The 14,233-nt window shown below is 42.6% G+C and overlaps 1 protein-coding gene across 6 annotated transcripts in view; it reads left to right on the top strand.

Moving 5' to 3' along the window:
- The first annotated feature begins 6,686 nt into the window (after window positions 1–6,686).
- The window catches only part of NPAS3 (neuronal PAS domain protein 3), a 631,952-nt gene continuing 624,405 nt past the window's right edge, over window positions 6,687–14,233 (top strand). For 4 of the 6 annotated variants that reach the window (XM_063947474.1, XM_063947478.1, XM_063947476.1 and 1 more), the window contains exon 1: window positions 6,687–7,040. In XM_063947474.1, coding sequence (XP_063803544.1) covers window positions 6,892–7,040 — 149 coding nt within the window. In that variant the 5' untranslated portion in view covers window positions 6,687–6,891. Of the gene's footprint in view, window positions 7,041–7,360; window positions 7,424–14,233 lie in introns of those variants that run through there. The other 2 variants (XM_063947475.1, XM_063947480.1) reach the window with 2 other exon arrangements.

The raw sequence follows: 14,233 nt of genomic DNA on the forward strand, positions 1-14,233 counted from the left end.
CATGAGGAGCAATGGCGCACAGCTGCAGTGCTGTGCGCTACCTTGGAGAAGACAGAAGTCTTCAGCCGCCGATTTTCCGGACCACCTTCTTGTTTCTGGCTCTGTAAGGGGGACGGCGGCGCGGCTCCGGGAACGGACGACGAGGTCGGGTCCTGTGTTCGATCCCTCTGGAGCTAATGGTGTCCAGTAGCCTAAGAAGCCCAAGCTACCACCACTTAGGTAGGTTCGCTTCTTCTCCCCTTAGTCCCTCGTTGCAGTGAGCCTGTTGCCAGCAGGTCTCACTGAAAATAAAAAACCTAAACTATACTTTCTGCTAGGAGCTCAGGAGAGCCCCTAGTGTGCATCCAGCTCAGCCGGGCACAGAAATCTAACTGAGGCTTGGAGGAGGGTCATAGGGGGAGGAGCCAGTGCACACCAGATAGTCCTAAATCTTTCTATAGAGTGCCCAGTCTCCTGCGGAGCCCGTCTATTCCCCATGGTCCTTACGGAGTCCCCAGCATCCACTAGGACGTCAGAGAAATAATATTGTATTTCCTAAACTCTCATATGTACTCCAGATGTTACCATTATTACTTACCAGGGCCGTAACTGGGTGTGTGCCAGCGGTGCCTGGCACACAGCGCATATGCACTGAGGGCGCAGGACCGCCGGCAACACCAGCAGGTCCGTGCTGCTCAGTGTGTCCGCATAAATTACTGTACCTCCTACAGCGGCTGTCAGCGAGAGATCAGGTGCTGTGCCTCCTCCTCTGCCAGGCCGCCTATCGTGCTTGCAGTATCATTTCCCCCCTGAAAGGGGGCGTGGCCACGGGTCCGTGATTAGGCCACGCCTCTCGACTTTGCTGTTTGGTTTGTCTAGGGTACTTTACATCCCTCTCTGTTCTCCTGGAGGTAAGGTAACAGTGGGAACAGTGGAGGGTCAGGAGAGTGAGTGTGTGTAGGGGCAGTGTGTGTGTGTGTGTGTGTTTGTGTGTGTGTGTGTGTGTGTGTGCGTGTGTGTAGTGACTGGAGAGGACAGGCTGTGTGTGTGTGCTGGGGAAATAGGCTGTGTGTGTAGGAGACAGGCTGTTTTTGTAGTGACTGGAGGGGTCAGGGTGTGTGTGTGTGTGTGTGTGTGTGTGTGTGTGTGTGTGTGTGTGCATGCGCACGCGCTGCAGGAACAGGCTGTGTGTGTAGTCACTGGAGGAGACAAACTGTGTGTGTGTGTGTGTAGTGACTGTGTGTAGTGATCTATCTATTCTGTCTACCTAATGTGTAAAAGGGGACGCTGTCTGCTGTAATGTGTAAAAAGGGGGACGCTGTCTGCCGTAATGTGTAAAAAAGGGACGCTGTCTGCCGTAATGTGTAAAAAGGGGGCGCTGTCTGTCGTAATGTGTAAAAAGGGGACGCTGTCTGCCGTAATGTGTATAAAGGGGGACGTTGTCTGCCGTAATGTATAAAAAGGGGGACGCTGTCTGCCGTAATGTGTAGAAAAGGAACGCTGTCTGTCGTAATGTGTACAAAGGGGGACGCTTTCTGCCGTAATGTGTAAAAAGGGGACGCTGTCTGCCGTAATGTGTAAAAAGGGGGGGCGCTGTCTGCCGTAATGTGTAAAAAGGGGACGCTGTCTGCCGTAATGTGTAAAAAGGGGACGATGTCTGCCATAATGTGTAAAAGGGGCTCTACCTGGTGTAGTGGCGCTACTGCACGGCGTAATTTGAATAATGGAGACTACTGTGCACCGTATTATGACTTGGTATTATTTTGTGGCCACACCCCTTCCCAACGAAGTCATGCAATGCCGTTGCCGTTTCTTTCACACAGCGCCGAAATGTCTAGTTACGGCACTGGTGTATACTGTTTGCATAGAGTGCAATGTGTGCATGTTGCAGAGGTGTGTGTATACTGTGTGCAGAGTGCAATGTGTGCATGTTGCAGAGGTGTGTGTATACTGTGTGCATAGAGGGGGTCATTCCGAGTTGATCGTAGCTGTGCTAAATTTAGCACAGCTACGATCGTAAACTCAGACATGCGGGGGGACGCCCAGCACAGGGCTAGTCCGCCCCACATGTCAGTGCCGCCCCCCCCCCCCCCCGCACAAATACAAAAGCATCACACAGAGGCGATGCCTTTGTATTTGAGGAGTAACTCCCGGCCAGCGCAGCTCCTGCGGCTGGCCGGGAGTTGCTCATCGCTCCCACTGGCCGCAGCGGATGCGTGAGACGTCAAGCGTCCGCCGCGTCCCGTTCCCCCAACGGTCCGGCCACGCCTGCGTTGGCCGGACCGCTCCCCCTAAACGGCGGCTTAACGCCGCCGTTCAGCCCCCTCCCGCCTAGCGACCGCTTCTGTCTCAGAGGCGTTTGCTAGGTAACGAAAGCTGCCATGCGCCGGCTCACTGCGGCGCCAGCGCAGTTCCGACCCGATCGCTGCACTGCGACAAACTGCAGCGAGCGATCGGGTCGGAATGACCCCCAGAGTGCAATGTGTGCATTTTGCAGAGGTGTGTGTATACTGTGTGCACAGAGTGCAATGTGTGCATGTTGCAGAGGTGTGTGTATACTGTGTGCATAGAGTGCAATGTGTGCATGTTGCAGAGGTGTGTGTATACTGTGTGCACAGAGTGCAATGTGTGCATGTTGCAGAGCTGTGTGTATACTGTGTGCACAGAGTGCAATGTGTGCATGTTGCAGAGGTGTGTGTATACTGTGTGCATAGAGTGCAATGTGTGCATGTTGCAGAGGTGTGTGTATACTGTGTGCACAGAGTGCAATGTGTGCATGTTGCAGAGGTGTGTGTATACTGTGTGCACAGAGTGCAATGTTTGCATGTTGCAGAGGTGTGTGTATACTGTGTGCATAGAGTGCAATGTGTGCATTTTGCAGAGGTGTGTGTATACTGTGTGCATAGAGTGCAATGTGTACATGTTGCAGAGCTGTGTGTATACTATGTGCATAGAGTGCAATGTGTGCATTTTGCAGAGGTGTGTGTATACTGTGTGCATAGAGTGCAATGTGTGCATGTTGCAGAGGTGTGTGTATACTGTGTGCACAGAGTGCAATGTGTGCATGTTGCAGAGGTGTGTGTATACTGTGTGCATAGAGTGCAATGTGTGTGTATACTGTGTGCATAGAGTGCAATGTGTGCATGTTGCAGAGGTGTGTGTATACTGTGTGCACAGAGTGCAATGTGTGCATGTTGCAGAGGTGTGTGTATACTGTGTGCATAGAGTGCAATGTGTGCATGTTGCAGAGGTGTGTGTATACTGTGTGCATAGAGTGCAATGTGTGCATGTTGCAGAGGTGTGTGTATACTGTGTGCACAGAGTGCAATGTGTGCATGTTGCAGAGGTGTGTGTATACTATGTGCACAGAGTGCAATGTGTGCATGTTGCAGAGGTGTGTGTATACTATGTGCATAGAGTGCAATGTGTGCACGTTGCAGAGGTGTGTGTATACTGTGTGCATAGAGTGCAATGTGTGCATGTTGCAGAGGTGTGTGTATACTGTGTGCATAGAGTGCAATGTGTGCATGTTGCAGAGGTGTGTGTATACTATGTGCATAGAGTGCAATGTGTGCATGTTGCAGAGCTGTGTGTATACTGTGTGCAGAAAGTGCAATGTGTGCATGTTGCAGAGGTGTGTGTATACTGTGTGCATAGAGTGCAATGTGTGCATGTTGTAGAGGTGTGTGCATAGAGTGCAATGTGTGCATGTTGCAGAGGTGTGTGTATACTGTGTGCATAGAGTGCAATGTGTGCATGTTGCAGAGCTGTGTGTATACTGTGTGCATAGAGTGCAATGTGTGCATGTTGCAGAGGTGTGTGTATACTGTGTGCACAGAGTGCAATGTGTGCATGTTGCAGAGCTGTGTGTATACTGTGTGCATAGAGTGCAATGTGTGCATGTTGCAGAGCTGTGTGTATACTGTGTGCAGAAAGTGCAATGTGTGCATGTTGCAGAGCTGTGTGTATACTGTGTGCATAGAGTGCAATGTGTGCATGTTGCAGAGGTGTGTGTATACTGTGTGCATAGAGTGCATGTTGCAGAGGTGTGTGTATAGAGTGCAATGTGTGCATGTTGCAGAGGTGTGTGTATACTGTGTGCACAGAATGCAATGTGTGCATGTTGCAGAGGTGTGTGTATACTATGTGCATAGAGTGCATTGTGTGCATGTTGCAGAGGTGTGTGTATACTATGTGCACAGAGTGCAATGTGTGCATGTTGCAGAGGTGTGTGTATACTGTGTGCATAGAGTGCAATGTGTGCATGTTGTAGAGGTGTGTGTATACTATGTGCATAGAGTGCAATGTGTGCATGTTGCAGAGGTGTGTGTATACTATGTGCATAGAGTGCAATGTGTGCATGTTGTAGAGGTGTGTGTATACTATGTGCATAGAGTGCAATGTGTGCATGTTGCAGAGGTGTGTGTATACTATGTGCATAGAGTGCATTGTGTGCATGTTGCAGAGGTGTGTGTATACTGTGTGCACAGAGTGCAATGTGTGCATGTTGCAGAGGTGTGTGTATACTGTGTGCACAGAGTGCAATGTGTGCATGTTGCAGAGCTGTGTGTATACTATGTGCACAGAGTGCAATGTGTGCATGTTGCAGAGGTGTGTGTATAGAGTGCAATGTGTGCATGTTGCAGAGGTGTGTGTATACTGTGTGCAGAGTGCAATGTGTGCATGTTGCAGAGGTGTGTGTATACTATGTGCATAGAGTGCAATGTGTGCATGTTGTAGAGGTGTGTGTATACTATGTGCATAGAGTGCAATGTGTGCATGTTGCAGAGGTGTGTGTATACTATGTGCATAGAGTGCAATGTGTGCATGTTGCAGAGGTGTGTGTATACTATGTGCATAGAGTGCAATGTGTGCATGTTGCAGAGGTGTGTGTATACTATGTGCATAGAGTTCAATGTGTGCATGTTGCAGAGGTGTGTGTATACTATGTGCACAGCGTGCAATGTGTGCATGTTGCAGAGGTGTGTGTATACTATGTGCATAGAGTGCAATGTGTGCATGTTGCAAAGGTGTGTGTATGCTATGTACACAGAGTGCAATGTGTGCATGTTGCAGAGGTGTGTGTATACTGTGTGCATAGAGTGCAATGTGTGCATGTTGCAGAGGTGTGTGTATACTATGTGCACAGAGTGCAATGTGTGCATGTTGCAGAGGTGTGTGTATACTGTGTGCATAGAGTGCATTGTGTGCATGTTGCAGAGGTGTGTGTATACTATGTGCATAGAGTGCAATGTGTGCATGTTGCAGAGCTGTGTGTATACTGTGTGTACAGAGTGCATGTTGCAGAGGTGTGTGTATACTATGTGCACAGAGTGCAATGTGTGCATGTTGCAGAGCTGTGTGTATACTGTGTGCACAGAGTGCAATGTGTGCATGTTGCAGAGGTGTGTGTGTATACTGTGTGCATAGAGTGCAATGTGTGCATGTTGCAGAGGTGTGTGTATACTGTGTGCACAGAGTGCAATGTGTGCATGTTGCAGAGGTGTGTGTATACTATGTGCATAGAGTGCAATGTGTGCATGTTGCAGAGGTGTGTGTATACTGTGTGCACAGAGTGCAATGTGTGCATGTTGCAGAGGTGTGTGTATACTATGTGCATAGAGTGCAATGTGTGCATGTTGCAGAGGTGTGTGTATACTATGTGCACAGAGTGCAATGTGTGCATGTTGCAGAGGTGTGTGTATACTGTGTGCACAGAGTGCAATGTGTGCATGTTGCAGAGGTGTGTGTATACTGTGTGCACAGAGTGCAATGTGTGCATGTTGCAGAGGTGTGTGTATACTGTGTGCATAGAGTGCAATGTGTGCATGTTGCAGAGGTGTGTGTATACTGTGTGCACAGAGTGCAATGTGTGCATGTTGCAGAGGTGTGTGTATACTGTGTGCATAGAGTGCAATGTGTGCATGTTGCAGAGGTGTGTGTATACTGTGTGCACAGAGTGCAATGTGTGCATGTTGCAGAGGTGTGTGTATACTGTGTGCACAGAGTGCAATGTGTGCATGTTGCAGAGGTGTGTGTATACTGTGTGCATAGAGTGCAATGTGTGCATGTTGCAGAGGTGTGTGTATACTGTGTGCACAGAGTGCAATGTGTGCATGTTGCAGAGGTGTGTGTATACTGTGTGCATAGAGTGCAATGTGTGCATGTTGCAGAGGTGTGTGTATACTGTGTGCACAGAGTGCAATGTGTGCATGTTGCAGAGGTGTGTGTATACTATGTGCATAGAGTGCAATGTGTGCATGTTGCAGAGGTGTGTGTATACTGTGTGCACAGAGTGCAATGTGTGCATGTTGCAGAGGTGTGTGTATACTGTGTGCATAGAGTGCAATGTGTGCATGTTGCAGAGGTATGTGTATACTGTGTGCACAGAGTGCAATGTGTGCATGTTGCAGAGGTGTGTGTATACTATGTGCACAGAGTGCAATGTGTGCATGTTGCAGAGCTGTGTGTATACTGTGTGCACAGAGTGTAATGTGTGCATGTTGCAGAGGTGTGTGTATACTGTGTGCACAGAGTGCAATGTGTGCATGTTGCAGAGGTGTGTGTATACTGTGTGCATAGAGTGCATGTTGCAGAGGTGTGTGTATACTATGTGCACAGAGTGCATGTTGCAGAGGTGTGTGTATACTATGTGCACAGAGTGCATTGCAGCGTGCACCCCGTCACTAGTTGCAGCCTCAGTCAGTCAGTAGTAGCAGCAGCAGCTCACTAGGAGGATGGTGTGAGTGCAGCAGCCCCTCTCTCTCCTCTTCTCCTCTCCTCCTCTCTCTGTCTGTCTCTGTCTGTCCCCCCACCCCCCTCTTTCCCCGGGTCTCTGTGCCGGATGGTGTGCGGGGCTCCCCGGGCAGGGGATGTGATCTGCCCGGGCTCAGTCACTCAGCGGTCGCCGCAATGATCAGGATCTTCCCGGACTTCAGTGTGCAGGTGACGGCGGCTCCGGGGTCTGGCGGGGCTCCTCCTGAGCCCGGGGCGGCCAGGAGCGGGGGAGCCAACGGGAGCCACCCGCACAATGTGTCCGGGGTCAGCTCCTACCAGCAGCGGTGAGTCTGGGCACAGAGCTGGCACATCATATGATAAAGTCTATTCATTACTATGAGTACTGTTATTTCTATTAATATTGTTATTAATAATAATAATACTATTATTATTCTGAATAATATTATTGTTATTATTATTATTATTATTATTATTATTATTATTATTATTGTTGTTGTTGTTGTGTAGAGGTGATTATATGTGGTGGGTTCGGGGCTCTCCCAGGTTGCATGGTAGAACATGTCACTGTGCACCCCCCATGCAGAATGCCAGGCACCATCGGCTGCTGCTGGCATACACATTGCTCAGTGCCATTTCTTAAGGCAGCCTCCTACTGACAGTTCCTGTGCAGCCTCACCAGCCTGGGCATGTCAGGCACTTGGCTATGGTGAGTTTTTTGGGGGGTGCACATGTAAAGATCTGGGTAACAATGTTCCTCAAATCCATTTATTATGACCAGCCTTTAGATTTGCCAGGAAGTAAGTAAATTGCCAGTGACAGAGTGTGCTGATGGTATGCCAGCGCCGTGTATCCTGGTGCTGTGGCAGCAGCAAGTGTAGGGAATCATTGTACAATATAGGAGAATTGTGGCTGCAGGAGGGAACGATGGACACTGTAGTAATAGTGATAAAAATAATAACGATGATGCTGTTTCCTTGTCAGATTATATAGGATTACTTCGTTATAAGAGATTGAAGTTTGCTTGGGATAGCAGTGGATTATATGGACACGGATTCTATGGGGTTGGCAATTGGAAAAAGTTGTGTTGTGTACATTGGATAAACGATGTGTGAGTGTAAATGTATAGTTGCATAATTATGGCAAACCATTATATATAACCTAAGAAGGATAAATGGGACAGTGAGGTATATATATACTATACACTGACCGAAATGCCCTATATGTATAATATATATATATATATATATATATATATATATACATACACACACACACACACACACACACACACACACACACACACACACTAGAAGGATAAATGGGACAGTGAGGTATATATATACTATACACTGACCGAAATGCCCTATATGTATAATATATATATATATATATATACACACACACACACACACACACACACACACACACACACACACACACACACACACACTATGTTTTATCAATCTATCTCCACATACACACATATGGACATTATGGTTGTAAACTGTTCTTTGTAAAACTTGTAGAGAGTAAGTGTCATTTAATGTGCAGGGATGTTGGCATAATGAATATTTGTGATGGGGATTTATCTGCATTACAGCCAAAGCTTTCCATTCTCTTAGCAATAAACTAGTTTCCCTGTCCTGCTGGATGCCTCCAGCCAGTGTCTGGAATGAGGGTCCTTCTCTCAAGCAGTAAATCTCTCTTGGTTAGTGGAGTTTTGATTTTCACCTGTAATGCAAACTAACTAATTGTGACAGATACTTTGGTATTTTTTAGTCCGATGCCAAAATGATGTCATGTTCAGTAAGGCACTTGCGTGTTCTTTGCTTCTAGATAAAATAACTGTAAGTGTACTTTTTATTTATAGGTATAGTCTGTATATACCCATTACCCGTCACTGTCTGTGTGTGAGTCTATTTGGTTGTGCCTGTAACATTGTTATAAAGTGTGGGGACAGCTGTAGGTCACTTTGTAAATGTTCCTTTTTAATACATGTGGCTTTTTCCATTATAACACATGTAGCTCATAGTCTATATCACTTATGAGGAAGATTTAGGATTCTGTCCATATATAATCTCCAGGTGTCTCCATTTCCTCTTGGCAATGTAAAAGGTTCTGTGATTATTTAGACTGTGTGCTATGGCAGACATTGTCTAATGTATAGAAATGTACACACACATAAAGTTTGTTCTATGGTCATTTTAATGACCTTTGAATACTGGTGTGAGTTTTAGAATAGATGTGCGATATTTGGGTATAGTTTTTTTTTTCTTTGCATGTTTTCTCATTGAATCCGGTATTTATTTTTACAAATTATTTACAGTGTAGTTGTATGTTCATAAATGTATTTCTTTATCTAGTGGCAGCAATTGTAAACAGCACCTTATTGAAAGAATACATTATGAAAATAGGATTTTTATTATATTACATTGATTGAAGGATAAACAGGTGCTCGGTTCCTCATATATAGAGAAAATATAATTTACACCTTTGTATCATTTCTTTATAAATGCATTTTGCATTATAGGTATGTCACAAACAAAAATTGAAGTTGGGATAAAATATTGATAATGCATAGGTTTTAGTATGCATTACATTTTTTCCGGGATATATATGCTGAACATTATATATATATATATATATATATATATATATATACGTATATCTCTCTCTCTATATATCTATCTATCTATATATAGTGGCGAATAAGGGTGGCACTCAAGCAGACTGTTGCAAGTGTAGATGATCAGTTTTTATTGAACCGACATGTTTCGGGGACTAGCCCCGTCCTCAGGGCCTTGAGGACGGGGCTAGTCCCCGAAACATGTCGGTTCAATAAAAACTGATCATCTACACTTGCAACAGTCTGCTTGAGTGCCACCCTTATTCGCCACTATATTTATTGAGGACTTCGCCTCTGGGAGGGCACCGCAGCATTATTAACAGAATATAAGAGGAGTGCCGGGATTTTCCGTATTTCTATCTATCTATATATATATATATACATACACAGACACGCACACACACACACACACACACACACACACACACACACACACACACACACACACACACACACACACACACACACACACACACACACACACGTATATAGACACACATGGGTTTTTAAACTGTGTTTTTTTTCCTATGAGCCTTGGCTCTCCATTTCTATGTGATTCCTAGTTGTTGGCCTATTATGAGCAATTTCTAAGGCATTGTGAGTATCTCTCCATCCCAATCTGTGGATGTGATTGAAGCTCTAATACTTTGCAAGCCGTGTCCTTCAGAGGTGGATGAGAATTGGAAATCAGCAGGGGTTAATCATATTCCTCTCTCTACCCGCACCTTGTTTATCAGAACATATGGAAATGGCCTGTCAGTCCCCAAAGTGCTAGGGATCAGTCACAGGATTGGGACGAGAGAAGGAGGGGAGCAGAGGTCAGGCAGAAAAGACAATGAGACATTGATTTCAGCGCAGAGCTTGCAATCGAACACAATAATGAATCCCACTAAACACAAAGTCACACAGGAAAAACACACAACATAACACACAATGTCACAACACTAGACAACTCTACACAATACACCTACATGTATAATATCCAGTAGATTTATTTTTGTCTTATGAGCAAGCATGATTTCATGTTGTTTTTCGCTGGGGCTCAATCAGGATCCGCTAAATCAGATTCTATACATTATTTTTAAATATGTTTTCTATACTTTCTCAGTATGTTTTATTTGTTTGTTTGCAAATGACAGCGAAACAATGAATCCTGCTGCTATTTTATTATGAAACCTTTTATAATTAACCCTTTCACTGACAGAGCATATGCAGTTCTTCGCCGTTTCTATGTTATATAAGTGGTAAAAAGTAATATGCACATGACATTTTTTTATTTTGCCGCTTTCCACTAAGTCACTTTCATTCTCCCTCTGTGATTTTATGCGTGTATTTCTTAGCCTACAGTATGTTCCAGGTTTAGAGGCATTCCTATAGCTAGAGCCCATAGACGGCCTTCTCCACACATGACTGCAGCATCTTTTCAAGAGAAAATAGCAATACTCTTTTTTTTTTGTGTTAACGCTGATTACAGAAGCGATCATAATCCTGATTACATTAACCCTTTTATCGCCTACAAAGATAGGATCACAAAGTGAGTAAAGAGGTTGTTGAATATTAAAGAAAGCCAAGTAAAGCTGGTGGATACAAGAGAGATAGATTTTATATTCTTAATAAAGGCTGAGGCTTTGTGATTTTGTGTGTGGTACATACCATAGATGCGCTTACTACATATATGTGTGTATATGTGTATATATATATATATATATATATATATATATATATATATTTATTGAAAAGTATTTGGTTTTAGTGTTTGAATATTTAATAGTATAATATAATTGCTGATGCTCACTGGTTTACCAGTACAACAGCCAATGTTCTGACTCTTTCTCAACACACAGCTCAACGAATGTGTTTTGTGGTACACTTTACACCTTCCTATCTTAACGGTTCCTTAAACAAGATGTCAAGCTGCAGATATGTAAATATAAAGTGAAATACTGCAGTTCTATTAAAAATGTGGTATGCTATACAACAGGGTAATCTGTACAATATTTCCTATCCTTGAATGTCATAATAGCCATGTTTATTCAGATGAGCATTGCCTGAGAGTCTTCCTGTCGCCACACACTGATCTTGTGAGTGTGTTTTTACATAAAAACATCCAGAAGTTGTTCAGTGCATGCTGTCATACTGAATAAACTGCCATGTTAGCAGTGTTATATGGTACGAAAGAACATATTTACATCTTTATTTCGTACTGTTAAAATAAAAGAACAGTTTTCCCCACTTTTAGAGGCACTATAATGGCAGCTGTCAGTAGGCAAATGCTGAAATGGTAGCACAGCCATAGGTCAGTATGAAATACCTATTAACGTTTACCAGCATGAGTAGATGTCTCTTCTCAGAAGTTTCAAAATGAGTGTTTATAGATTGTGGGTTTTATTCCATTTGAAATATTGTTTTATCTTCTTTAAGAGAAATGTAACCAATGACTTAAAATGTAATGGTACATAATTGGGTATATACATTAATTATCTATTAGTACAACTTCCAAGTTAATAGTTAATAATGAATCTGTCATTCTTTTTTAAACATTGTTTTACAGTGTGTACATACATATTTTGCGTCATCCACAGTTAAAAATTTCACTACACCACTATGTACAGTATGTATGTATATATATATATATATATATATATATTACACTGTATATATAAATATGTATGCACTGTATATATATATATATATATACAAATAAATATATGTGTTCATTTATATATATATATATATATATATATATATATATAATAAACAGTTTAATGTTGACACTCCTAATTATGGATTTTGGGAGTAACACTCTTTCTTTTGATGGAAAGGAGAATTGTAGTCATCATCCACTATAATTTTCCAGTCCTTAATATTTTTAATTTCTCAGTATACTTAGACTTAGAACATTATAATAACACCAAGTTATATACAATCCTATAACAGAAAAATTCAGTGAAGCGAGGTAACCCGTCATTGAAAGTTGGAGGGACCGGGTGATGTTCACACACTGTATATCCTATTTATTATTTACTCTAAGATCAATATATGGCTCTTTTTTTATGTGCAACTGGAAAGATCAATGCGTTAGGTAATTATACTTTTTATAAACCTAATATTTTTTAACTTGGCAATTATATTGTTTGCGACATTGTGACATTTGATAGAATAGCCATCCCTGGAAATTACGATAATGTAGCCTTTATAGCTGTGTGCCCTACTGTAGTATACAATGTAGATATACTGAAGCATTACAATCTGCTTAAAAAAGCAACATATATAGGCAATGCTTCATAGAAACCCTATATAGATATATATATATATATATATATATATATATATAATATATAAAATCTGTAGGTCATTACATTGATTGGATGAAGTGATGCAGTACAGATCATTATATAAAATGTATCTGAAGCACCAAGTGCACAAGACTACCGCTTTTATCATATTCAAATGACCATTTCTTACTAAAGTTGACAGGTGCACTAAATTAACTCTACCTGTTATATTAAGGAAACATCACAAAAGCAGTAGTCGTAGGGAGCATATTGCATATGATTGAAAGCAGTAACGAAGGGTAATTTTGGTCTGGTGGTGTTTGGCTTGATATACATTAGCTAACATAGGCTTCATTATAATGGTGGAACATCTATTATATAGATAAGTGTTTCTTGATGGATGATGTCAGTTAAATAATGAAACACCTGGAATCCTGTATAGGTTGGCATGGTTGTATTAAATTGTGTCTAGCCCTTTAAAGCATAGAATAGTAAAATGCTGCACACGGTATACATTGAATTACTAGCAAATAATTGAATCAGTGAGTTTGCCACCCTGTACAGCACAGAAAGGAGGCAGCGCAGCCAGTGTTTGCTTTCATGAGAGCCCCGAAATTCAATTATTCTTCAGGCAATCTACTTGTACTACCATCTACTTTAGAAGCCAGCTGTCCAACCCTTTTGCTGTCAAAGTGGCCTCCAGCTCATTGCAGAACAATGTGCTGTAGTTTTAAACTAGTACTTTAAGAGTTAACCCATCAATGGCAAAGCCTTGTATCCTGGCAGACATAGCTTGCAACATCACCCATCAACTCGGCCTGTCAGGATAGAGAGGGGAGGGGTGCTATAGGTCTGCGTGAGAGGAACGTCAGCCCCTGTAATTGGAAGATGTAAAACACTGTGTGATCAGTATCGGTTTATTGACATGTCCAAGAATTTCAGCTTCTATTGTGAGCTCCTATTTATTTATATTTCTGCCAGACATATGCACACAGATTTATAGAATTATCGGTATTTCATATACATTACATATACATTACATATACCATATCTTTGAATTCATTGACAAATTTACACATGCAGATATATTAGTGTGTGTGTGTGTGTGTGTACATGTGTGTATGTATGAGGCACATGTATACATCTTGATATATCCTGCATTGTATTCTAGTATTAATATATCCAGTGTATGCATGAGGGAACCTTTCACTGCCAGTCTGACACAGAGGTGGTTTACAAAACCAGAAAATTATGTGACAAAGGAATGGAGGCTTTAGAGTGCTAGCTCTCCGATCCATTTACTTAACATTCATCTAATCCATAAGGTCATTGCCCTGTCTATCTTTGTGTGTGAGAGGGAAGACTAGGCGTAGTGGTAACTAACTCACTAATGCAATGCAATTCATAAATGAAACACTGCAATACAGGTTGAGTATCCCTTATCCCTGTATATTAAAAAATAATTAAGGGGGGGGGGGGGGGGGATTATAATATACATTTAGGGCTCATATAAATTCTAATGAAAAATTGTGACATCAAGTTCGTTTGGGGCACAAAGCCAAACCTATATTTCATTTATGTCACAAAGTAATACGTGATCCAATTCCCATGTATC

Source organism: Pseudophryne corroboree, chromosome 12 (assembly GCF_028390025.1).
Source record: "Pseudophryne corroboree isolate aPseCor3 chromosome 12, aPseCor3.hap2, whole genome shotgun sequence".
NCBI classification, from domain to species: Eukaryota; Metazoa; Chordata; class Amphibia; order Anura; family Myobatrachidae; genus Pseudophryne; species Pseudophryne corroboree.